Below are 23,562 nucleotides of genomic sequence, written 5' to 3'. Positions count from 1 at the left end.
GAGAGAGAGAGAGAGAGAGAGAGAGAGAGAGAGAGTCTTTCTCCAAAAAGAACTATTTTTAGATGAGAAATTCACGTCTCACCTCTCCTCCATCATGTGGCTTCATGGGTCTTCACTCATTTTTCTCTCTATTTATATAGAGAGTGACTGATGATCAAACAAAAGAATCTCTTCTTCTTCTTCAACTTCCCTATCTCTAATTCAAAGTTTTTCATCAATTCTAAGGTAATCAACCCACTCTCTAATTCAAAGTTATTCATCAATTCTAAGGTAATCAACCCACTCTCTAATTCAAAGTTATTCATCAACCCCTATAAATCAATGGCTACCCATTGTCACATTTTACCAACTTCTCTATATGTGTTGTTAATTTGGCAGAAAGATGAGTGAGGATGCTAATGGAAGTCAGTCATCTGACAAGCGACCAACTCCAAAGTTGAATGAAAGGATTCTCTCATCTCTATCTAGGAGATCTGTAGCTGCTCATCCTTGGCACGATCTTGAAATTGGTACTTACCTATTCAAGACCAATCTCTAATCATTTAAAGAATAATTGATTTTTCATTGAAGAAAACTTAATTTGGATACTAATAATTTGATCTTTATGAAATATCATTTGTAGGACCTGGAGCTCCTTCAGTTGTCAATGCTGTATGTGTTTCTCCTACCACACATTTTAGTGTCTGATCATATCTTGAATATTTGCTTTTCAAACACAAGGAATTAAAGAAAACCCGAAAACGACTTACTCAGACTAAATGATTTATAATTGATAAGTTTGTGGACATCAGACTCAAAACCAATTGTTTTTTTTTATTGTTCAACGTGCCTCGAACCCTTGACCTCTAAGGTGGAAGACTATAGCTCTTACCACACCAACCAAGGGTTGTTGGCAAAAAACCAATTGTTGATGCGTGAAGAACGCCTAAACATTATATTGTGGGCTACTAACGTACTTTTCTCCCCTGTGAGACTATTCTGGCAAGAACCCAGAAAAAAAATAAATTTTTGTAGTAAAATTTCTATGCATTACTGCAGTTATTATAAGAATATCAAACTTGTTTTCAGAAGAAACTTGATTTAGATGCTTTTGTGAACGTTTTTAATTTGTTCATGTTTTATAGGTGGTTGAGATCACCAAAGGAAGTAAGGTCAAGTATGAACTTGACAAGAAGACTGGGATGATCAAGGTATAAAAGAAAGCAGCAAGATCTAGTTTTCGACATAAACCCACATTGAGAATTAGAACTAAAAGTTTCTCTCTGTCTTCCCAATTCATTGGTGTTCTTTTTTTTTTTTTTGAAACCATTGATACCATATATCATTCATAAGTGAATAAATCACTGATTACATGGATAATTCTTATTTCTCTCGGTTCGACAACATGAGAGTTACATAAGAAAATTCTCAGAATTTCGAATGCAAAGTGCCTCATGAAGTGAGAGAAATTGGACTAGACACTGACGAAAGAAGAACGAAGAAAAATGAAAGGATCCTAAAGATCACGGATGAAAAGACCCTATAGGTCAACAAAATAACAGAAAAAAACACCACCAATGTTACAATACTAGTACTAAAATGACCACCCTAGTCTTCATCGTAAAAACCGTCGTCTTCACTGGAAAAAACTTTTTTCATCATCGGAAAATCGTCTTCAACGCCGGAGAACCGCCGTCATCTCCGGATGACCGCCACCACCACAGAGGAATCGCCTCCAAAGCAACCACCCACTGCCCCATGGCCGCCGTCACGGGCATTAAAAGACTTGAAGAATAATTTGGATTAATAGGTTTTCCTTTGGTGATGTTCTTGAATCTGAGACATCTTTCTTCCATATATTGATAGAAAATTGAGATGAAGAGACAAGCAAGTAGTGTCAATATGTAATTGTCCATGAATTTGTCCTCCATGAATCGATCAGGATTGTAACTTTCTTATCCCAATGGAAGTTTATGTCCATCTTCATCTTCTTTCTGTGATTTTTAGAGAGAGAAATAGGGGGAATTGTAGAACGTACTTTACTTTGATCAGTATGTAGTACCCATCTTGATAACCCTGGAAATTATTAATGGAGGAAGAGAAAAGGGGATCCGGCGAAGGGATCACCCTTCGCCGGAAGAACAAGACGGAGATCTAAGAAGTTACTAGGAGAAATTCTAGAGAGAGAGAAAGGAGAGGAAAACGGTTCCCCAAAACTAGCAAAGTATTGTTTTTCAATTCATTGGTGTTCTTGTTTCATCATTTTTAATGTCAAATTGTTTTTCTTTTTGCAGGTTGATCGAGTCTTGTATTCATCTGTTGTTTACCCTCACAACTATGGATTCATCCCTCGCACATTATGCGAAGACAATGATCCATTAGATGTTCTAATCCTCATGCAGGTACTTCGAATCAATTCATTGTATTAATTTACTTCGTAAGAATGTTTCAAACCCGATTATATATTAAGTTTTAGACAGGATATTACTCTTTAACTACATTGTGATTTTGAACAGGAACCAGTTCTTCCTGGTTGTTTCCTTCGAATTCGAGCAATTGGACTTATGCCCATGATTGATCAGGTACTGTCGAAGTTCTTCTTGAAATGAATAGTTTGCATTTAGTCCTATATCATCAATTTGTGTACCATTTAATCTGTACTTTTGTTTTGAACCCAGGGAGAGAAGGATGATAAGATCATTGCAGTTTGTGCTGACGATCCAGAATACCGACACTACACTGACATCAACCAACTTGCTCCTCATCGTCTTGCTGAGATTCGTCGTTTCTTCGAAGACTGTATCCTTTTGACATTCTACTAATATAAAATCTTTATATCGTTTGTTGTCCCAATTCTTCGTAACGAGACTTTCTTGAGTCTAGTCTAACTTGTTTTGATCAGGGTGACAATAGTCATTTCAGACACTGGGCTCTTAGTACTTTTGTTTTGTTAGACTCAATTGAACCTATAAATCAGTCTGAATTAGTCATTCATAAAAGTCAAACACAAGAATCAGACTCACAGAGTTAGATTTCACAGAGTTAGATTTCAGAAATATTCTTATTTAAACAAAGAAACTAACACCACCTAAGTGATGAGTTTTTAGTTGATTATGAGAAAACTTGGTTTTCTTGACAAACAAATTCAGACAAGAAGAATGAAAACAAGGAGGTTGCTGTCAATGATTTCTTGCCTTCTACCCATGCCCATGAAGCCATTCAGTATTCCATGTAAGTTCATGTCCACGAGCCTTTACCCATTGTTTTTTTTATATCGATGAACGCCTTTTTTAACTTTATCGTTTTTCCTTCAAATCAGCGATCTGTACGCTGAATATATCATGCAAACTCTGAGGCGATAAGTGCAATTTTAAGTACTTTTCATCTTAATAAGGCGTTAAACAACCCAACGAGGAAGTGCTGAAGAAGTTGGATTGTAAATGAACTTTTTCGGTTGATATGTGTATTAATTCTTCTATAGTTGAACAATTTCAAGATGAGGTAAAAGTAAAAGACAACTCGAGGGAAAAAAGAAAAAAGTGTTTCGTCTGAATTTTATTTTATTGTTGTTTTTTTTTTTTGGCTCAAGTTCTTGATATTCAGCTTGAGAAAATGACTTATTATAAATGTCAATTTCTGATTTTATTATATTCCTTATGTTTCATTTTGTTGGTTCAAATGCCGGATACTACTATATTTAATCGCCTAACAATGCTAAGGCCAGTAATTATTGCACTTCTCTTTCAAATTGAAAGTACAAAAAAAATCAAATACTTAAGATTTGTAATATGTATATCTTAACTATATATACATCTAGGTTTATTAAACCTAGAAGTGGCCACTAGGACGATTATAAGTGATGTAAACATGTTGTAGTTGCCTAAATTGTATCAGGAGTTTATGTCCTTGAAAAAGTAAAACTAGAAACAAAATAAAACTTCAAACAAATAAGGTGGGCAGCTTTGGAGTATAAAGGAAAATCTCGGAAGATAAAGACTTAGTCAACCTGGCTGGCTGTGACTTTTAGATGGTCCGAAACGAGGTCCAAAAGTGTGGCCTTTATAGTTATACTCTACCAAATCATAAAACTTATTTATGTAATACAAAAAAAATATAAGTACCCCAAAATATCCTCATCATATTTACATAATAATAATATTTTTTTTTATAATTACAATCACTAAAATTTTGTTCATCTTACATTTATAGATGTGAAGTTCAATAATAATCACTGGATAATCAAGACAGCTAGTCATATCCTTCTCAATACATAATACGGCTAACTCATTCTACCTTTCTTTCGACATAGCAGATTGAATATAACACTTACTCAATTTCAATTTAGAAAAAATTCTTTCTGCATTTCAATTGATCTTTTGATCCCTTTTGGTGAAAGATGCTTCTACCGTTTCAGTTGAGAAAATAAGTCCAGCCCGTCTATGTCATATGAATCATTACTAGGTGTCCATCGCGCCTACATGCGCGGTAGATCCCTTTTGACTAACGTCGATATCGTATAATATGCTAGAATGTGTGACGTGTTTGAGTGTAAGTCGTGGTCGAACATACATGCAGACGTTCATGTACCGTGGTTTCCATCCTTCCCCATCCGACATTATGCAAGTATCTGTAATTCACAACTATGCAAATCACAGATACATGTGGGATCCCAAGTGGACAAGAAATGGAAACCGCGGTACATGCACGTCTGAGTGTATGCTCGACCCCGACTTGCATCCACACCTCACACATCTGGCACAAACAGAAGAAGAAAATTTTTCTCCGAATAGAAAACCAAATAGTAAAATCGAAGTTTGCAAATTTCAAAAGTAGAAAAAAAATCACAAAGAACTCCATAAATACAAAATTTTTGGAACATAAAATGAAAGTTCTAGAGACTGAAGCTACCCTTTATCCTTTATGAAACACACCACTAAGTATTTAACTCATAATTTAATTTATAACAATGGTCAATGGAGAAGAAGAAATAGATAGATTGAAAGAAAGAGGTAGTTTTGAACGGTTAAACATCTTTAATGATGTTGTGTTCGAATTAACGATTTAATGAGTGAGGGGATGTTCACTTCACTGTTATGTTTAAAGAGACGAAGGGTAGCCCATGAGGTCGTGAGATCGAGTATCGGTGGAAGCAATTTGCCATCAAGATGTGTCCCATGTAATTTAGACAATATATAAAGTAAATATTGTAATAAATTTGTCGGACTTTAGGTCTCTTTCATATTGCTGGCCTTTAGGCCTCTTACATTATAGTTTAAATTAGGGGGTAATCAATCCCCTGTAACGACTAACGTAGATCGTAGTCGATTTCTCAAAAAAAAAAATCTATTTTTACTCACCAAATGACACATTAGACAAAAAGCAAATTGAAGTTAGGATCATTTACCTCTCGTTGCCATAATACATTTGTCATACCAAAAAAGTCATCAATTATAATAACCAACCAGTACAGCGGAAAGTCAGCAACATATCTATAACACTAAACAAAAGTATTTAACCCAAAAATCTATGGCATGATTGATATGGTCAAATTTTTGATCCTAGTGTTTCTTTGCACTGTCATTTCCCCTATATCTGAGCTACCTAAACACATTAGGAACCTACCTGTATATCTCCTCAAAATCTCTATTTAGTATCTCTACTTTCTAGCTTTTGTACAGTATCTGAGCCAAACTTCGAAAAATCACGCAAGCATTTTATCGCTCCGGCTACATCTTCAAGAGTCATGTCAAAATATATGATCTTGGTTTACTTCCTGTGCCAAAAAGGTCACTCTTAGCAGAAGAATATAGAAAGTGTAGTTTTCGGATTGTTGCTTTAATCCTCCTCAAACATTGTTGTTTATAGCCCGATAAAAATTCAGTTCTACTCATCCAAACAACCCGTCAGACTAATGCATGTATGAATCAAGTTGTTTGTGGTTGCAGCCTATTTGCTACATTAGTTGTGGTTCAAAGTGAGCGCCGTCATCTTAATAAGTTTACTATGGATTGGTCGTTTATGTATTTAGTAGGCCTTATGGGAATTGGGAACCAAGTCGAGACATGCAAAGTTTGTAGAAAATTGTAAATATTGTTCTTTTGGGTATAACTTAATAGAGATTGTACTGAATACTAACTCTCTCTGCGTGAAATATCTCGGCAGCCTCTGCTTCCACAGCGACAACGAAATGCTTTGATAGGGTGTTCGTGATCATCAAAATCAATCATGTAGTCCTGCAATTAAGTATAAGCATGTCAAATGGAAATACCGGTAAAAATGAGGTGAGAAATTCAAGCAAACTTTGGCCAAAGTACTTGACATTGTCATGGTAATGTTGCTTTAAAGCTTAAGACCTTTCGGTATTCTACAAAACGAGCGGTATATAATTCAGAAGCTACTTACCCACGTGAGTTCTTCCAAAGAATCTACTTTTCTTGATGTAAAAAAGGCTATCTGCAAATATTCCAAGTTAGTTCTCGAAAAGTATGAAACAAAGAGTACATTGAAGTTCAATAACTTCCTTACATGGTAGTAGTGGTGGTCCGGGGTTTCAATTTCAACTGGAATGGCGACCAAATTGCCATCAAAACACCTATATCAATAAGAAGATGGGAGCAATAAGGTCAAAACCAAACATATGCTTATCAAACAAAGCAACGAAATGAATTTGTGCATGTGCAGAATCTATAAGCAGATACACATATAAAGATATTCGTAAGTCGTAACAACTACCTGTGATTTATAAACCTTGCAACATTTCCATAAAATGTTGCATCTAAACAGAGGGCCTCTTCGTCCTTTAAAACACCTTCAGAACCCCAATCAGCATCTAGTAGCACTGGATATGTATGTTTCTCATTGCCAGTACTCCGCATATTTCGCTCGTATAGTTCGGTGTTGGTTAATATTTCCCCCACATATTCACAAACAAAAGCGCCTCTTGGTAAGTCCTCGAGGGTACAGAGGCCCCACCCCTTCCCTTCAGGTGTCAAGAAAACCTAAAACGTGAAACATAGTGAATATCAGAGACATCAATTTCACTTACGGAGAAGAAAAAGGAATAAGGCATTCGAAACAAAGTCTAACCTGCAAGCTGCGTGTGATGCCTCTCTGTACCACTCGATTGCCACAATTTCTATGGCAACCGCATTTGCTCCAACACTCCTTGATGAACTTCCTCACCAAGTGCCCCTTGCACTTCTCAGGAGAATCCTCATTTTTAGACCGTTCAAGCGGGCAATCTTTGCAGTAAAAAAGGCTATGATTTTCAGAATCACGACTCATCGAAATACTTTCATCTAGAAACTTCTTCTGGACCAAGCCTTCGGGTGTATAGGCAAACTCACCTCCGGTTTCACGTGCACATGCACAAGGTATCGATGAAGATAGACAATCACCAAAACAATTTGCACAACAATCTTCATCCCCAATACGAGCAAGCGGAAAGTTAATATAACCATTCTGGTAGACTCTGTTTTGTGGTATGTAATAAAACGAAGGAGGGTAAGGATCATTAGATATATCATTAGCAAATGGAATTTTAACACTTTCTTCACCTTTTGTGATGTCCTCTTTATCGTGCACAGGCCTTGACTCATTAATGTTGAATCGTGTTGAGCGAGCAACCACCAAACTGTTTGAGTTTGAAGACTCTGAGACTACGAAATCCTGTTTCTTGTACTTCTCACTATTAGCATACTCAAGTAATTTCTTGTTCCGTTCTATAATGTGTTGGAGGATGCCAAGACCATCAACAGGAAGAAGCCGCGGAATTTTCGGTATAACCACCTCACTGGAGGGACTAGAACTGGGTGAACCATTTGAATATCTTACAAGCATGTTACATTTGTCTCCATTTGTTCCCTTGGGATTCAAATGGTTTTGAACAGAAGAGTTCTTCACTGAAGAAGAGACTGGTGTTACATTTACATGTCCTTTGTCCTTGTTATGTACGGAATTCGTTCCAGCTTCCAAAAAACAGTGGCACAGTTCTTGGAGCAGCTTCACTACAGAAAACTTGGGATCACTTATTTTGAATATCTTGCGATATTTGTTTTCCACCATTTTAAGAACTGCATCCAGTCTCGGCATACTGCCATCTGCCCGTCTGAGGGCAGAACTACAGCTCAGAAAAACTTTCACTTCTCCCATTGCTGATGAAGCAATCTCAAAATTAGCTGCAGATGACTCTGGAATGTCTGCAGACTTATACCCTGTTTTTGAAGTATCATCACCTTTACACGTGCCCTTTTGGGATGTAACCAACTCCAATTCGTCTTGACTACCTGTAGAAGCATTGAAGGATCATCTTTATACATTGAAGATGGACCAAAAGAGTACAGAAATTTAAAAACATCAATTTGATTTACCATGCAATGTTATTGCAAATCAAATAGTAAAGATATGACGTATATCTATTGTACTAGACAAATTTTTTAGATCTCTATCGCAGTGAAGGATTTATGAAATTCCACGTCCACATGTAAAGCCAGATTGTGAACGGAGAAGGTACATTTACAGAGCACAGGCTGAATACAGGATTTAATGCAGAGCAGATGGTTCTGGTGAAATGCTTTAAAAAACATGGCAAAATGGGAAGTGATTTTTAATTTATAGTATACACGCTGTTGTACCTAACTGAGCAAGTTATCTATGAAATGTTCACTTATGGGCATGACCAAAGCACAAAAAGATATACATGTAGTAGGAAACCCTCAACGGCTTTATAATAGAGATGGTACGGGTCAATCGGGACGACAGAGTCAGACTCGAGCCTTGGGCCAAACATGGGGAAATTTTTTCTAAACCCGGACTTTGAATTGGACAAGCACATGAAGCAGTAATCACCAAAGACCCCACCTAAACATATAAATGTATATCACATATATGCATACTGTATGCGTGTAAAATATCTGAATGTATATATTGTAGAATTCTTGGAGCGTAAGAAAACATAATATAAAGTGGATATCCAGCCTCAAGAACAACCTGTCTTGTATACTAGAAAGAACAAGCTCCAAGAAGGAGAACAGAGCTTTCGACATAATTTCAAAAATCAGAATCATGTACTTAGTAGCATATCAAAGACCAAAGAGTCAACCAACCCACTCAATTTACTTAGCAAGTTGGAGGCATAATGAATAAGTAATTGCTGGAGGCTCGAAGCAATACAAAAGGGCCCACTATTTAACAAGTTACTGAACTTAGGAATAAAGAACCTTTCTGAACGCAAAAGGCGATATTGCCATTTACTTCATTAGATTTGATAAGTTCCCCAGATCCTTAACGGCGACTATCTAGAAAAGGATCTCACATCAGCTTACTTAATTGCTAGGACCTATGCTTCTAGGATATTAATACCACGTTCATACACCAGAACGCAATCAAACAATAAGGATCTACTTCCAATAATGGGTTTACTAAGAAAACAAAGAGAATTACCTTCAGATTTGATGAAAAAGGTGTCATCTGGATAGCTCACAGAAATAGGAGCTTCAAAATGAGCATCAGCAGTTTCATGTTCACACTTGGGCTTAATCAGAGCATCATGTCGATGGATTTCAGAACGCTTCTCCTTAGGCGAAAAATCAGGTCCAGTGTCCAGGTTTGGCTCCTTAAGACAGATACCATTTGATCTCTTTGAAGGGGTTATATCTCTCGAAGAGATTTCAGGAGTAAGGAGCTTCTTGCCTTTGTCTTTGAGTTGTATCACGGGTGAGACACAGTCGGATTCATCGTCACTGTCCTGAAGACAGTATATATCTGCTCTTGCCTGGCGGCTACAAGTTTTAGTCCATGTAATAATTTCCATCTCGTTTGACCTCTGAGTTGAAACAGAGTCTGGTTCAGTTTTAATCTGTGTTTCCCCACGTAATGTGCTGACATTATCGGATGAAGGTGAAGCTTCATCCTGATGTTTCATACATGACCGTTTCAGAGGAGGGCCAGATTCCTCCTGCAACTCAGACTCCTTCCTCTTTTTCTGTTCTTTTTCCTAATAAAGTAAACCACCATGATTGAAGAAATGGTGGGTTCTAGTAAAAACAATAGAAGTAAATTTACCCAAATTAATATTTACATATGTCATACCTTCTCTTGTTCGTAGTCCAATATAGCCTCAACGAGTACTCTGTAGTTTTCGTCTTCTATGAGTTCCCAATTGTTCCCATAAACCAGCAGTAAATTCTTCAGAACTAATTTTGTTGTTTTGTCAGGAATTTCCATGTCTCTCATTGCACGGAAAGCGTTTGAAACTTTTGGATTAGGCGCCATTGCTCGAAATCTATAAAGGGAACAGCCAACAAAGATTATCGGGCATACTACGAGAAAAATCTGAATTTCTTTCAACCAACATTAAGATATCAAAAACTAAGAAGCAAATTTCAGTTTCATATTAGAATGTGTTGAAATTGCTTTAAATATCGGTTGACATCTATCCGACCCGAGAAACCGCTTAATAATTAATATGCAGCTTCTGGCCCGACCCGATAACATATACTTTTATACTTGCCCTAGGGTCTTATAAAGGGCAGTTGCGAATGTAAGGGCAGTTGCGAATGTGTATTATGAAAAGGTGGGGTTTCAGTAATGTAAATTATGAAAAAGTGGGGGTTTCAGTAATTATAAATAAAAGGTGGGGGTTTCAGTAATGTGTATTATGAAAAGGTGGGGGTTTCAGTAATTCTCCCTTTTGATAGAGAGCCTTGGAGGCGGAAGGCTCCAGATTTATTGATCTACAAATACTGAAATCGTGTTCTTCACACTGAAAAACATCTCGCCATAGTTTGCCATGGAGTATATGTCCCACCAATTGAACCATTTTTTCTAAGAACCATGTAAATCTCTTATGCTCTATGTGATTGTTGACTTCCACTATTGCTTTTCTATGTTTGCTTTGTTCCCCATTATAACAAAATGAAAGAAAGTAAGAAATCAAATCTTATGCAACAACAAACTACAACATTTTTTAAATGCCCTAAAACCCTAAACCCTAGTTTCAAATTCGAACAAAATATGCAACAACAAGAAGAGGACTACGATCATATATATAATCCAAAACCAAATCAAAATTCAAAAGTATTTGGTTTTTACTAAAACATGTAAATTAGCAAATAGATTCAAACTCACATTGATTATACATATTGAACAAAAAATCAAGCATTCATATTCACAAGACAAAATGAACGTAAAAGAAAAAAACAGAGAAATGCCAAAGTAATATTAACACCAACAACAGAAATAGTTCATGACTGAGAATATGAGATAGTTTTAGAGAGAGAGAGAGAGAAAGAGGTTCAAATCAAAAACAACTGTTATACCTTGAAATAAACCTTCTAGCAGAGATAGTTACTTAATCGAAATCTCGAAGTAATGCTTGGTGACGACGAAGTGAGGAAGTTGGAATTTAAACATGCAAATGAAGAAAACCTAATAGCATTTTGTTATGGAGAGAATGAAAGAGTAAAGGGAGGAAATTAGGGCAAGAACAAATAAGGAAATATTGGAAGGGGAGAGAAGAGTTTTTAGAGAAAAAAAGTGGTACTGAAGTATTCCGAAGAAGCAGAGAGGGAGAAATGTGGGTGACGCCGGAGACGTGGTTATGAATATGACTGGTCGAGACTAACGTGCGCCAGTTTGTAACGTAGGCATTTTGATAATAGGTGGAGCGACCGTTCAGAGTCCTTGCCTGCTCTCCATTATAGAGTTTACAATGGTGATAACACGGGGCGCCAGTATCCTGTGTATTAAAACAGGTCAATCGGTTATGTGAGATTTTGATAAAGATCACATTCGACGGTGTCGACGGCTGGTATAAAATCATATTCCTGTAAATTAAATTAAAATAGAAGGGTATTAATGTAAATGGACCAAAATCGGTTAGGATATCCTTAGATATTCGTGTATATTAAAATATTCGGTTATGTGAATTTGATAAAGGGTATTTTGTGAGTTGTTAATATCTTCCCTATCTTTTCTCACTTCTTTATTTACTTTCCAAAATGAACATGTTAGCCAAGAGGGATCTATCACATCCGTAGAGCGAAAACCTAATTGAATAAATGCTCAGTCGGTTTTATTCAGTTTTTAGGTTGGATTGAATTTTGACTGGGGTATGCGACCGGACAAAATTTATAGAAAGAGTGTTTAATTTTTATTTTATTTTGTAAGTCCACATACTCCTATCCGAATCCAGAAGGCCCAGTGGTCCGACACAATGTCATGTTTCTGGAGTTGAGTGGGAGTCGCGTGGTGTAGAATTTGGATATCTACACTGATCCTTTCTTTACCACAAGTCACAACAGGTATAAAGTTGTAGTAAAAGTGGTTTTCTCGAGCAAATCTTATATATTAAAACAGATCAGCCGGTTATGTGAGGTATAAGTCTGGTCGTTCATTTTTGTTGGGAGTTGATAGAGATCACATCTGACGGTCGATATAGAATCCTTTTTTTGTAATTCGAATCAAAACAATAGGGTATTAGTGGCAATAATTAAGTTATAATTTCTTGAAACTACCGCTAGATTTTTATACCCTCATTTGAATTAGATATAATGAGATAGGTGAGCTTCTAACAAATTGACTGCAACACTATTTTATACATCATTTTACCGTGTCACCACCATCGTACAATCATCACATACACGGTCTGCCACCACACTTTTATTTAGTAATGTACATTATTATGTACTAGGTATAACATGTGCCTCAAACACGGTCAGATTTGTTGAACATGTATATATGGTTACGTGTGTGATAATATGCGGAGACCATAAGTTATGAATTGGAGGGACATGGTTTTATTGTCGGAAGTTATTGTCGTAGTTACATAATGTCCCATATAAAGGCGTTCAACTAGGCCTAGGAAAAAAAATTCGTTGACCGAGAATAGATGTCTCCCTCTCTCTCTCTATTATCCCCTGGACGACTAGACTCCTCTTAGGGTTTCGAGTGTTTCTCATTCTCAGTCCCCACGAGTAGTGCCTTACAGTTCGATTTGACCCCCAAAGGATAATTACGAAAAAATTGATCTTTGGAGGCCAAATCGAACTGTCGGATACTTACAGGGGTCAAAACAGTGAGTTTGTCACAAATTCGGGGTCAAAACAGTGAGTTGGTCACAAATTTGGGGTGTGCCCGTAGGGCACGAAAATTTCTATATTTATGTTATACAAAATTATCAAATATTTTTGTCTTATACAAATATTGAAGTAATAAAAATATATTTAAAATAATAATCTAGATTATATTGAGTTGTTTTTTTTGTTAAGATTATATTGAGTTGTTTGAAGGGAGAAAAGAGTAAAGAAAGAAAAATAGTTTGAGAGTTTTTAGGGAGTGGGTAGTTATTTTGACGTTTAAATATTTATCTTTTCAAAGACTCTTTAAAATGAAGGGCCATGATTTACAAGCGAAAATTGGACGACCGAGATTTATAAACCAAAGTTATGACATGATACCAAAAACCTAGCTAATTTGTTACATAGACTAGGGACGGGCACGAAAATTTCTATATTATGTTATACAAAATTATCGAATATTTTGGTCTTATACACATATTGAAGTAATAAAAATATATTAAAAATAATTATTTGAAGGGAGAAAAGAGGAAAGAGAGAAAAATAGTTAGAGAGTTTATAGGGAGTGGGTATTTATTCTCACTTTTCCACCTTTATCCTTTAAAAACCCGTTAAAAAGAAGGATTTTTGAGTTTAAGGTCCAAAATATGGGGGGTAATGAGTCATATATCCACTTTTATATTAATAAATAAAATAAAACCAAAATAAACCGAAAATGTAAAATAAGTCCAAAAATTAACTATTTGATGGGCCCCATGCATCAATCCTTTAATTATCTCTCATTTTTGCCCTTTCATAAATATTTTTTAACCAGTGGTAAACCAAAGGTTTATACTGGTTAAGTTAATAACTCTTTCCATATATTTTATGAAAGAATATTTATGTTGGATATTTAATACCAATCTTTATTTCCATAAACTCCATAAATATTTAACCAAATCAGTAGGTATTTAACAAAAATGAGTTGCACTCTCAAAAAAACGAGTTTCTATCTACGTAACTCTATAAAATTCAAGAAAGTATATTATTTCTAAACCCGTTGTATTTGATTAAAGTAACCTACCAAACCAATGGATATTTACCTAAAACGAGATGCTCAATCCCAAAAACGAATTTCTCTCTGTAACTCTTTGTTCTTTGAACTTCAAGAAAGTATGAAGTTGTGATTTGCGTTTTATCTCTACCTCGATCTAATTAGACATCTACAAATTCGTTTGTGAGGTATGTCCAACTTAAATTGATCGTCAAAATCTATAAATCTCTATTACTACAATCTTCTTAAAAAAATTATTTATTCTAACAAAAAAGTTATATGTAACATTTTTATCACTCTTTGGTAAAAAGTGAATTTTGAGATCTCTATTAATTCAATATTTTTTTCATAAAAAAGTTTTATAAAGTGAAATTGTGTTTGTTACATTTTCGGTATTCTATTAGCATTTTCTACATTCTATTCGCATCTGTTATGAATTTGTTACAATAGGTTAAAAAGCAAATACTATTTTGTTAGCATCTTATTGATTCTAATAACATTTTTTACATTCCATTAGCATCTGTTGAATGTATTATTGCAGTAGGTTAAAATGCAAATACTATTTTTCTAGCATCCTATTGATTCTACTAGCATATTCTACATTCTATCAGTATCTGTTGAATGAATTTGTTACAGTAGGTTAACAAATACTTTTTAGTAATTAAACTGTATAAGGTGAAATTGTTTTTGTTACATTTTCCGTATTCTACTAGCATTTTATCGATTCTAGTGACATCTACTAGCATTTTCTACATTTGTATTCTACTCTGTCAATCTCATTGATCTCACATGTAGTTGCGGTAGGTGGTCGATAGATGGTATCCCTTGTCAACATGCCACGTCGTGCATCAAGAATATTGATGGTGATACGACAAGTTTTTTTTGATCATTTTCACTAAACAAGCGTTCGTCAACACTTACCAATGTTATGTCTATCCAATACCAAATTATGATGAGCCAATGGAGTATATCAATGAAACAAGAACACTACCTCCGTTAACAAAGAGAAAACCGGGAAGACCAAGGACAGTAAGAAGAGAGAGCTCAGGAAACATACCCAAAAAAATGAGGGCTTGCGGTCGGTGTAAAAACCGGTTTATCACAATAGTGCCTCATGCACGGCAGCTATATAATAACTAACTTAAATTTTGATTATGCAGGTTTACTTATTCTGCTAGAAACATAAATATTCTACTTATGTCTTTTATATGTTTAGAGAATTTGATCAATGTTACCAGATTATCGTATTTAAACAAGAGGATTTTCCTATTTCCTATTAAATTTTATCAGTGGTTAGTGGTTACGATATTATCGTAGTTATACTCATATGTATTTGGCTAGAGTAAGTTACAAAATGTCGAAAAATTGAAAAATGCTGGTAATGTTGGAGAAATTTTGTCAACATCTTACTGGTATCTTTATACCCATTGGACCATGCTAGAAAAATTTGTTTGATGTTTCTAGCAATTTTGAATACAATCAAAGCAGGTTGGTTTTAGCTTTTGTTATATTTCAATCAAAATGTCCAAATTCTTTATATATTTTTGTACGAACTATTTGTTTCCTTAGATATATATGTTATCAATGGATCCAGCATTAAGTGTTTGAGTTCATCATGCCTTTGTCCTACCACGTATTATAATTGTATAGTTTCAGTAGTGTCCAAGAAATTTGAGTAACATCTTTATCGTATCTATAAACCTGTTGAACGACATTTAAAATATAATATAATTGTGGTATTATAGAACATTGATAAATAATCCCATAACTGCTCAAGATGTTATTCAAACTTAAAACATAAACATGTTTACTACGTTTTATCACATAGTCCGTTACAAAATACAAGTTAAAGTACTTAAACATTTTTTCTCCATATATCCTTCGATTCATTCAGCAACAACCAAGTTAGTTCACCCCTCTTCCTTTGCGCTAGTTTTGTCCAATCATCTTTTGGCATCTTGTTAGGAAAATGTTTGTAGTTCGATTCGACATAAAGTTCTTCCATGTGCAAAATCACATACAACCTACAATCAGGCCTGTCAAAGTTCAAACAACAAGCCAATTCAACATCTTTGGGTTGTAACCATTTATGCGTTTTTATAAGAAACAAACAAGTCATTTTTCTTATGAAACCAGTTGTGAACAGTAACCATTTCAAGGTTCTATGATAAACTTCAAAAATGTTAGACAAAAAAATGACATTGTTTTTACAATCCAATTTATTCTCTCATTTTTTTCCCATATTACACCATGTAATGTTCTATAGTTGTCAAAAAATCAGGTTTGACAAGTAACCATTGATAAAGTTTTATAAGAAACTTAATAATGCTAGACAAAATATTAAGTTTTTATTGAAAGTAACTATATTCTGGATCTAACACTATGCTTGAAAGTCTACAATACAAAATCCTAAATTAGATAGAACCCTAAATTGTCGGTCTAAAATAAAAAATTTAAGCACAAACCATTTCTTCAAAGAAATTACACAACAACAGAGACAAGGTAACAATACAAATTTTTTGTTGCATGCAAAAAAGAAACATACTCTTCACTTTGAACTGATTTAGGATTTTGAAAATAACTTCCATTAAACCACTTCGAAACAACTGAAAAATAAATCATAGTTAAAATTGTAAAAATCAAAACCTAATTCGTTTTGTGTTGTAGAAATCAATCTAAATCATAAACAAAGTTGAAGGAACAACAAAAATGATGAAAACCAAAATAACTTACTCTTTACTGTTGATGATGATGAACGAAACCAACAATGGATTCTCCCTCTCTCCTACTCGATGTTCTCTCTCTCTCTGTTAAGTTTATTTTGGGCGTGTTTAAGATAAGAGTTTCCTCCCTTTCTCTCTCTCTTTGATTTGATATTTGAGGAAAAGACAACTTTTTTTTTTTGGTTATTTTTTTGAAACAGAAAAGACTACTTTTTTTTGTTATGCTAAACAAAAAAGGCAAATTTTTTCGGGGAAAGAAAGTTTGTTTTTGAAGAAATAAATGTAATGAATCTCTATATATCATGGTATCTTTTATTTTGGGTTGTTTTTTTTAACTTAGGATAGGTTAGGCAATAAAAGAGAATAAGAAGATAGATATGTAATTTACTTTGAGTGGATTTATTTTCTATTTCAGATTGTCTTTGGTCTCTAGACTCGTTGATCATGTGATTTTGGACTTAAATCTCATCCCTAGGGTCGTGATTTACAAAAAAAAAAAAAATTGGACGATCGAGATTTATAAACCAAAGTTATGACATTGGCGTCAAAACCTATGTCATTTGTTATATAAATTATGTGAATGATGTTTCAATGACATGTAGTTGAATCAAATGACTCTTAGAATCTTATGTAAGAAAAATATAATGAAAACGTATGTATAAAACTTTCCTCTGATTCTGCATCGACTTTGGAGCTTCCGAAATAATCTACAGGGCATCTAAGATTTTGGGTGGGAAAATCTTAAACGCCCTTAACCTCTTCTTCTTTCTCTTCACGTTGGTCGCCGAAGAATGGTCACCAACAGACTGCCATTGTTGGTGACCTCTCAGAAAAATGTTTCTTTTTCAACCTCATCTCCTCACACCATCACCAACACTGCCCGACCATCGTCATTTCTCTTTCCTTCTCGCTATCTTAGAAGGTTACGCGGAAGCTTGAGAGAGAGACGAATAAAGGTCTAGAGAGGGGGAGCTAGTTATAGAGATAGAGAGGGGAATAATTAAAGAGAGAGACAAGAAGAAGAGGGAAATAAATGGTGGTAGTGGTCAGAGGAGAAAAATGAAGTTTTTTTTTTTGGGAATTTAACGGTACCCCCTCACCACTAATGGAATATTAGTGAAACCCTTGTTTTGCACTTAAAAGTACGAAAATACCCTTATCCTTTTTGTTTTTTCTATCTTTTTTTCTTCGATCTCTCATACCTCTTCGATCTCGCATACCTATTCAATGTTATGCTATACCAAAGAATCTTCATTTGTCATACCTATTTTTATTTTATTTTCTCTTAATCCATATTTTTTCTACTTTACCAATGACATTTATCGAAAATTTAAAATTAATAAATCACAACAATTCATAATAAAATTGCAAAATTCTAAGAATAAATTCTAACTTCTCAATTGTTCCTTTTTTACGTCAAAATTGACGTTTCTAAGTGTAACTAGTTTGAAGACAACCTCTTGACACATGTCATTCTTTCTATTAATTATAAATTGTGTACATTCAAAGAATACAAACGCAAATTGAAATTATGAATTAAACGAAAAATTAAAAAGTTAGAAGAAAAATTATTAATTAACCTTACAAATTGTATAGAAAAATTCATGGAAATACCAAAGTTAGAGTGATGTCAGTTATGAACTTACAAATTAGATAGAAGAAATCATGGGAAGACCAAAGTTGGAGTGTTATGTTGGTTGTAGTGATATGGGAGGAGAAAAAAAATATTATAAGTGTATCGCTAATTAGACATTAGTGGTAAGGGGATATCGCCGAATGTTCCATTTTTTTTTTTAAATGAATGGCCATCGACAATGAGAGTCTGTCGACGGATCTCGGATGACCGGTGTGAAGAAAGAAGCGAGGGGCTGAGCGGCTGAGGAATCATTTTTCTACCCAAATCTTGGATGGTAGGGATAATAGTTTGGAATCCCCAACCCCAAGGCAGCGTCCTCCTCCCTTTCGCTTGATCCTGCGTATTCGCAATGGATCCGAACAGATATCGCCCCACGGGGCTTGGCTCAAGCCTTTTTTGATCCACCACGCAACCCTAGTGAGTCTTTTAGAAATGGTCAATTAAATCCGACGGGCAAGGACATAACGAATTATCATCCTTGATACACGCTAGTAACATAATAACAAACAGTATATATTCAAGGTTATCTTCAATCAGAACCACTAATAAAAGGTTGTTCACCTTCCTTCTCTCTCTCCCTCTCTCTTTCTGTAGCAAAATCCTTTTCTCTCTCTCTAGAAAATGCCAGTCCCTGTAGTCGAAGAGGAAGAACAAGTGATCTCCATTAAGGAGCAACAAAAGTTACAGGTACCTTCGATTCAGAAACCCTCCTAGTTTTATGATTCACTGATTCTGTGTTCTCATTTTATCAATTTTTGTACTTGTAGAATGATGAACCAGTCGTGGAAGATGTCAAGGACGATGAAGATGAAGATGAAGACGACGATGACGACGACGATGAAAAGGAAGAAGGTATCATTTCTATTGCTCTTATTGTAACTAAAACCTAGGGTTTTTTTGTTCTATCAATCTCTTAAGTGTTCTATTTTTTGAGGGTTTATTCATTTCTATATTCCATTTTAGGTTTTAAAATCTTCAAGATAGATAGATTGCTTGCTAGAAAAAGTAAACTGCATTTGTAGATGATGCTATGCCATTATGAGTCTAAATCAGCACAATGTCTGAAAACAGAAAAAGATTTGAATTTAATTTGGTCTAGAGCTATATTGAATTGAAATATCAGGTTGTAGATTTTATTTGGAAAACTAATTTCTGACATTAATAAGTGGTCAAAATCCACTTATTGTGAGAGAGCTAGTGTGGGTGTGGGAGGAAATGATGGAGGAATTGATAGGAGGGAGAGAGAGATTGATGTTGTAATGTTAATTGTGTCGTCTTCAATGTAAAGACGTTAGCTAATGTTATATTTCAAATCTGAATTCTGAAGAACCACTTCTTGTTGAGTAAGGGAGGGAGGCAGTTTGTTTGAGTATTGTGTGGGTTGTCATATAAAACAGACGACCCGAGGTCTTGAAGTGATCAACTAACTATTGCTGTATAATGTACCTCCTCCATGTTGAATTTCTGGTTATTATGCACAAAGAATAAGAAATAAAAGTGTTAATTGACGGTTAGCATCGGACAAAATGTACTCACTAACTTTTCATGGGAATCTCAATTGCAAATGATCGACGAAAAACCAAATGACACCGTACTTTAATTGTTTTCGTTGTCTGTTTATATTTAAATCAAGAGTTTGGTCGATTATGCAATTATATCATGATTTCAGTTTTATAATTTTCTTCATATTCAAACAAGGTCCTGGGACAAATGAGAGCTCAAAGCAGAGCAGAAGTGAGAAGAAGAGTCGCAAAGCAATGTTAAAGCTTGGGATGAAACCCGTCACTGGTGTTAGCAAGATTACTATTAAGCGGACCAAAAATGTAAGTATTGAATGAATTGTTATCCAATTAATCTTTCTTTTATGCCTGCCTATAAGGTGCTTGGTTCTTAGATTCCGTTTTTTCCTGGTTTTTTCAGATACTTTTTGTCATCTCCAAACCTGATGTATTCAAGAGCCCAAACTCTGATACCTATGTCGTATTTGGGGAAGCAAAGATTGAGGACTTGAGCTCTCAGCTGCAAACACAGGCTGCTCAAAAGTTCAGGATGCCAGACATGAGCTCTGTCATGGCAAAACCAGATGTTTCTGCTGCTGGCGCTGTTACTGATGCCTCACAAGTTGATGAAGAAGAGGAAATCGACGATACTGGAGTTGAACCTCGTGATGTTGATTTGGTAATGACTCAGGCTAGTGTAACGAAGAGCAAGGCAGTGAAGGCCCTTAAGAACCACGGCGGGGATATCGTCAGTGCTATTATGGAGCTCACAAACTAGGTAGGTAGCTTATTAGCCACTCCTGAAATCTTGCTTCATTGATGAGTTTTTTAAGCGAATCGTACAACGTTTATTACTTCTGTTTCCAATTTAGTAGGTTGGTTCATCCTGATTTTTGTTTAGATCTTCACCTTAAGGGTCTGTGAATACACCTTATTAGCTTAATTTGATATCCTAGTTGTTTACATGGTCTCTTGTCCATTTTGGTTGTCTACTACTACTGAAAATAAAACTTTCATGCTTTTCATTCTTGCCATTTTTATGAATAGGTTGATCATATTTTAACATGGAATTCTTGAAACATTATGATTTAGTAGTTATTTCTTTTCTTTCCGCATCACTTACGTGCAAATGTGTCAGATGATCATAATACTTGGGTTTTCAGTTGAATGGGTAGAGTTAGAGAGAGAGAGAGAGAGAGAGAGAGAGAGAGAGAAAGTGACGCCCCGCTTGTGCACACACACACATATATGTAAACCTTATCTTTCGGATAAGTATAGACTAACTTTGTAGAAGTTATTCATATCTACTTGGTAGTTTTATTCATAGATAATATATAATAGGCTAGAACTATGGCCCTTTTAGTTATTACATTCTTGAACTCATTCAGTAGATTCACCACAGTAGTAATAATTAGTTGATCTTACTACAGTTAAGTCGAATCTCTCCAGCATTACCAGTCAGGACACCTATCTTACCCATCTTCAACATAGCAGCAACAAATTTCGTTTCCCAAAGATTAGGGTTACTTGCATACTGGTTCACTTGATTAGCGGTAACTGTATTTGTCAGGAGAGTCTGGTCTGACGTCAACAACCCACGGTTGGCCAGAATATCGACGTAATAGCCCACATCTGCCGTATTTGGTGTAGATGGGTTCATCGGCACAACCAAGTTAGGATTCGTACTTCCTTGTGGACATTTCTGCTTCAGTTGTGTTGCATAATTTTGGTCTAGACTTGGATCCTGACTTGTAGTTGTACTAAAATTATACAATCTGTCAGTGAACGAACTGCAGTGAGAGCGACCGATAGTATGACCTCCTGTTTTGTTTACATAGAAATAATTTAACTAGCTTTAGTTACACAATCGATCTTAGATCCTTACCAGGTTTTGTTTGATGTTCTTAGTTCTTACCTGAGAGTATAACCATTTCTTCTTGTGTTAGTCCTTTGTTTGCAAAGTTTTGAGTAAGTTGATTGACATTTAGGGTTGGACGTGGCAAGTCTGTTGTTTCGGATGCTAATGAAGTTCTTCCGTCTTTTCTCCCCGCGGGTACATCGTATCCAAATCCTCCTGTCTGCCCAAAAGTAACAAAATATTCTAAGTATAAACTGAAGTCCAATTTAGTTGGGGGTAACATGTGCGTCTCTCTGTAGTGAATATCAGTATAAAGTGTAGCACTCATGGGTTTTCTTGTGAGGTGATGGTTTTATTCTTACCAGTTCAATGCTATCTCTTGCGGCAAATGCAAGTATATCAGCACAAGATACGACTCCTCCACATGCAGTTTCAAGTCTTGTTTTTATTTTAGTTACTACGTTGAATCCTCGTAAACTAGGGTTATTTGCCGGTGAATCCTTCTCTGCTGTGTTTGATGGTGTCGAGTCAATTAGAACAGAACCGTCACAACCCTAATGACCAAAAACATACATTTAGTGATTATGAATTAAATCTAAACCCTATAGAACAAAATGTAGTGAGTAAATATATCTCACCCTAACAAAACAATCATGAAAATGCATCCTCAAAAGACCAGCAGCAATTCCATTATCAGTATTAAAAGCTTTAAAAACTTCATCTTTCACAATAAACTCAGCCGGAGCACAAGTAGATTGATAGAACCCAAGTTGAAGCTGAGCTTCTACTTGAACACTAGAACATAAAATACTTAAAACCATAACTATAAATATTTCTACGTTATAGTTCAAATCCATAGTTTCTTTTTTGCTTAAAAATTGTTTTCAAGTTTTAATCTTCGAGGATTAGCTAAGGGTGTAAGATAAACGTACAACTTCGTTATCTATTTATAGTGAAATTTGCATAACGAACTACAATGTATGAAGAGAACAAGGGCTGAAATGTCGTTGGTGTTGTTGCCGAAATCCCCCATTACTTAACAATAAATGTCTTAATTGCTTGTCAAATTAAAACTAAAATCAAGCAAATTGTGATTAGAGGGGAAGTGAAAAACAGTTGGGTTGATTTTGATTTGTGGTCTAAATTATCGGGTTATTTGGTTAAATTACTTGATTTTAATACAAAATTATTTGATAATCTGATATTATGAGATTGACTTTTTATCTAGCTAATCGTAGAGGCTGAAAATTGGGGGAAAAGTACAAAAAGAGGAAATACAAAATTGGGCACGACAAAAATAAGAACAAATTAAATTGAATCTCAATGTTGACTTGAAGATTTTGGACAGAGGTTGTAAGAAATTAAAATGATGTTTTTTTCAAAGAAGTCGTATGGTCTTTTTTTTCAAAGATTTGAGATCATGGATTCGTCAGCTCGAACATGTCTGTAATGTGCTTGATAATTCCGTTTTTTTAGTTGCGGTCTTCATATACATATAGGACAAATATATTCACCGAGAAAAAATAACATTTTTAAAGTGTATCAACACCGTCGCCTGTTCATGAGGGTTGGCTCCACATTACTTAAAGATGATAGCTCCATTTATCTAAGAGGGTAAGGTTGTGATGGTTCCGCGTCGCTTGGGGACATCAAGTCTTTGTTTAGGGTGATGGTTTGAGTGTTTCAACTCCTACACTACTCATGCCTACACAATCATACTTGATTTGGGCCAAATTGATTGTTAAAAACACGCACGGA

At 35.2% G+C, this 23,562-nt stretch overlaps 4 protein-coding genes across 9 annotated transcripts in view; 2 read left to right on the top strand and 2 right to left on the bottom strand.

Moving 5' to 3' along the window:
• LOC147569285 (soluble inorganic pyrophosphatase 3) overlaps positions 1-3,627 on the top strand; it is a 4,699-nt gene extending 1,072 nt beyond the window's left edge. Inside the window, exons 2-10 of the mRNA XM_086655766.1 lie at positions 4-225; positions 379-509; positions 623-651; positions 1,125-1,190; positions 2,274-2,381; positions 2,496-2,561; positions 2,658-2,778; positions 3,129-3,210; positions 3,299-3,627. Of these exons, the coding sequence (XP_086511892.1) occupies positions 383-509; positions 623-651; positions 1,125-1,190; positions 2,274-2,381; positions 2,496-2,561; positions 2,658-2,778; positions 3,129-3,210; positions 3,299-3,341 (642 nt within the window). The 5' untranslated portion in view covers positions 4-225; positions 379-382 and the 3' untranslated portion in view covers positions 3,342-3,627. The remainder of the gene's footprint in view (positions 1-3; positions 226-378; positions 510-622; positions 652-1,124; positions 1,191-2,273; positions 2,382-2,495; positions 2,562-2,657; positions 2,779-3,128; positions 3,211-3,298) is intronic.
• Positions 3,628-5,355: 1,728 nt separating this feature from the next.
• Positions 5,356-11,690, bottom strand: LOC147569284 (putative inactive histone-lysine N-methyltransferase SUVR2). Of its 6 annotated transcripts, XR_015231231.1 has the most exons (11): positions 11,330-11,690; positions 10,069-10,261; positions 9,421-9,973; positions 7,326-8,264; positions 7,066-7,220; positions 6,712-6,977; positions 6,505-6,571; positions 6,382-6,432; positions 6,116-6,212; positions 5,640-5,752; positions 5,356-5,565 (listed from the first exon to the last, which is right to left on the bottom strand). XR_015231231.1 is itself a non-coding variant. In XM_086655757.1 (10 exons), exons 1-10 carry the CDS (start codon positions 11,389-11,391, stop codon positions 5,721-5,723), a joined length of 2,415 nt encoding a protein of 804 aa, XP_086511883.1. In that variant the 5' UTR covers positions 11,392-11,690; the 3' UTR covers positions 5,356-5,720. The 6 variants fall into 6 exon arrangements, 4 of the variants coding, with proteins under 4 accessions (XP_086511883.1, XP_086511881.1, XP_086511882.1 ...); XR_015231230.1 differs by having other exon boundaries at positions 7,066-8,264; XM_086655757.1 differs by having other exon boundaries at positions 5,356-5,752.
• Positions 11,691-18,978: 7,288 nt separating this feature from the next.
• Positions 18,979-20,971, top strand: LOC147569283 (nascent polypeptide-associated complex subunit alpha-like protein 4). Its single transcript, XM_086655754.1, has 4 exons — positions 18,979-19,134; positions 19,215-19,299; positions 20,146-20,270; positions 20,368-20,971. Exons 1-4 carry the CDS (start codon positions 19,069-19,071, stop codon positions 20,722-20,724), a joined length of 633 nt encoding a protein of 210 aa, XP_086511880.1. The 5' UTR covers positions 18,979-19,068; the 3' UTR covers positions 20,725-20,971.
• Positions 20,972-21,251: 280 nt separating this feature from the next.
• On the bottom strand, positions 21,252-22,800 carry LOC147569282 (peroxidase 5-like). The gene is made up of 4 exons (XM_086655753.1): positions 22,443-22,800; positions 22,167-22,358; positions 21,862-22,024; positions 21,252-21,767 (listed from the first exon to the last, which is right to left on the bottom strand). Exons 1-4 carry the CDS (start codon positions 22,659-22,661, stop codon positions 21,358-21,360), a joined length of 984 nt encoding a protein of 327 aa, XP_086511879.1. The 5' UTR covers positions 22,662-22,800; the 3' UTR covers positions 21,252-21,357.
• Between the last annotated feature and the right edge of the window lie 762 nt (positions 22,801-23,562).

This window comes from Eschscholzia californica, unplaced genomic scaffold (assembly GCF_041429995.1).
Source record: "Eschscholzia californica isolate CP2 unplaced genomic scaffold, dmEscCali1.0.p SCAF_1, whole genome shotgun sequence".
NCBI classification, from domain to species: Eukaryota; Viridiplantae; Streptophyta; class Magnoliopsida; order Ranunculales; family Papaveraceae; genus Eschscholzia; species Eschscholzia californica.
The sequence above is the reverse complement of the archived record's forward strand: the minus strand, read 5'-3'. Positions and strand labels throughout refer to the sequence as shown.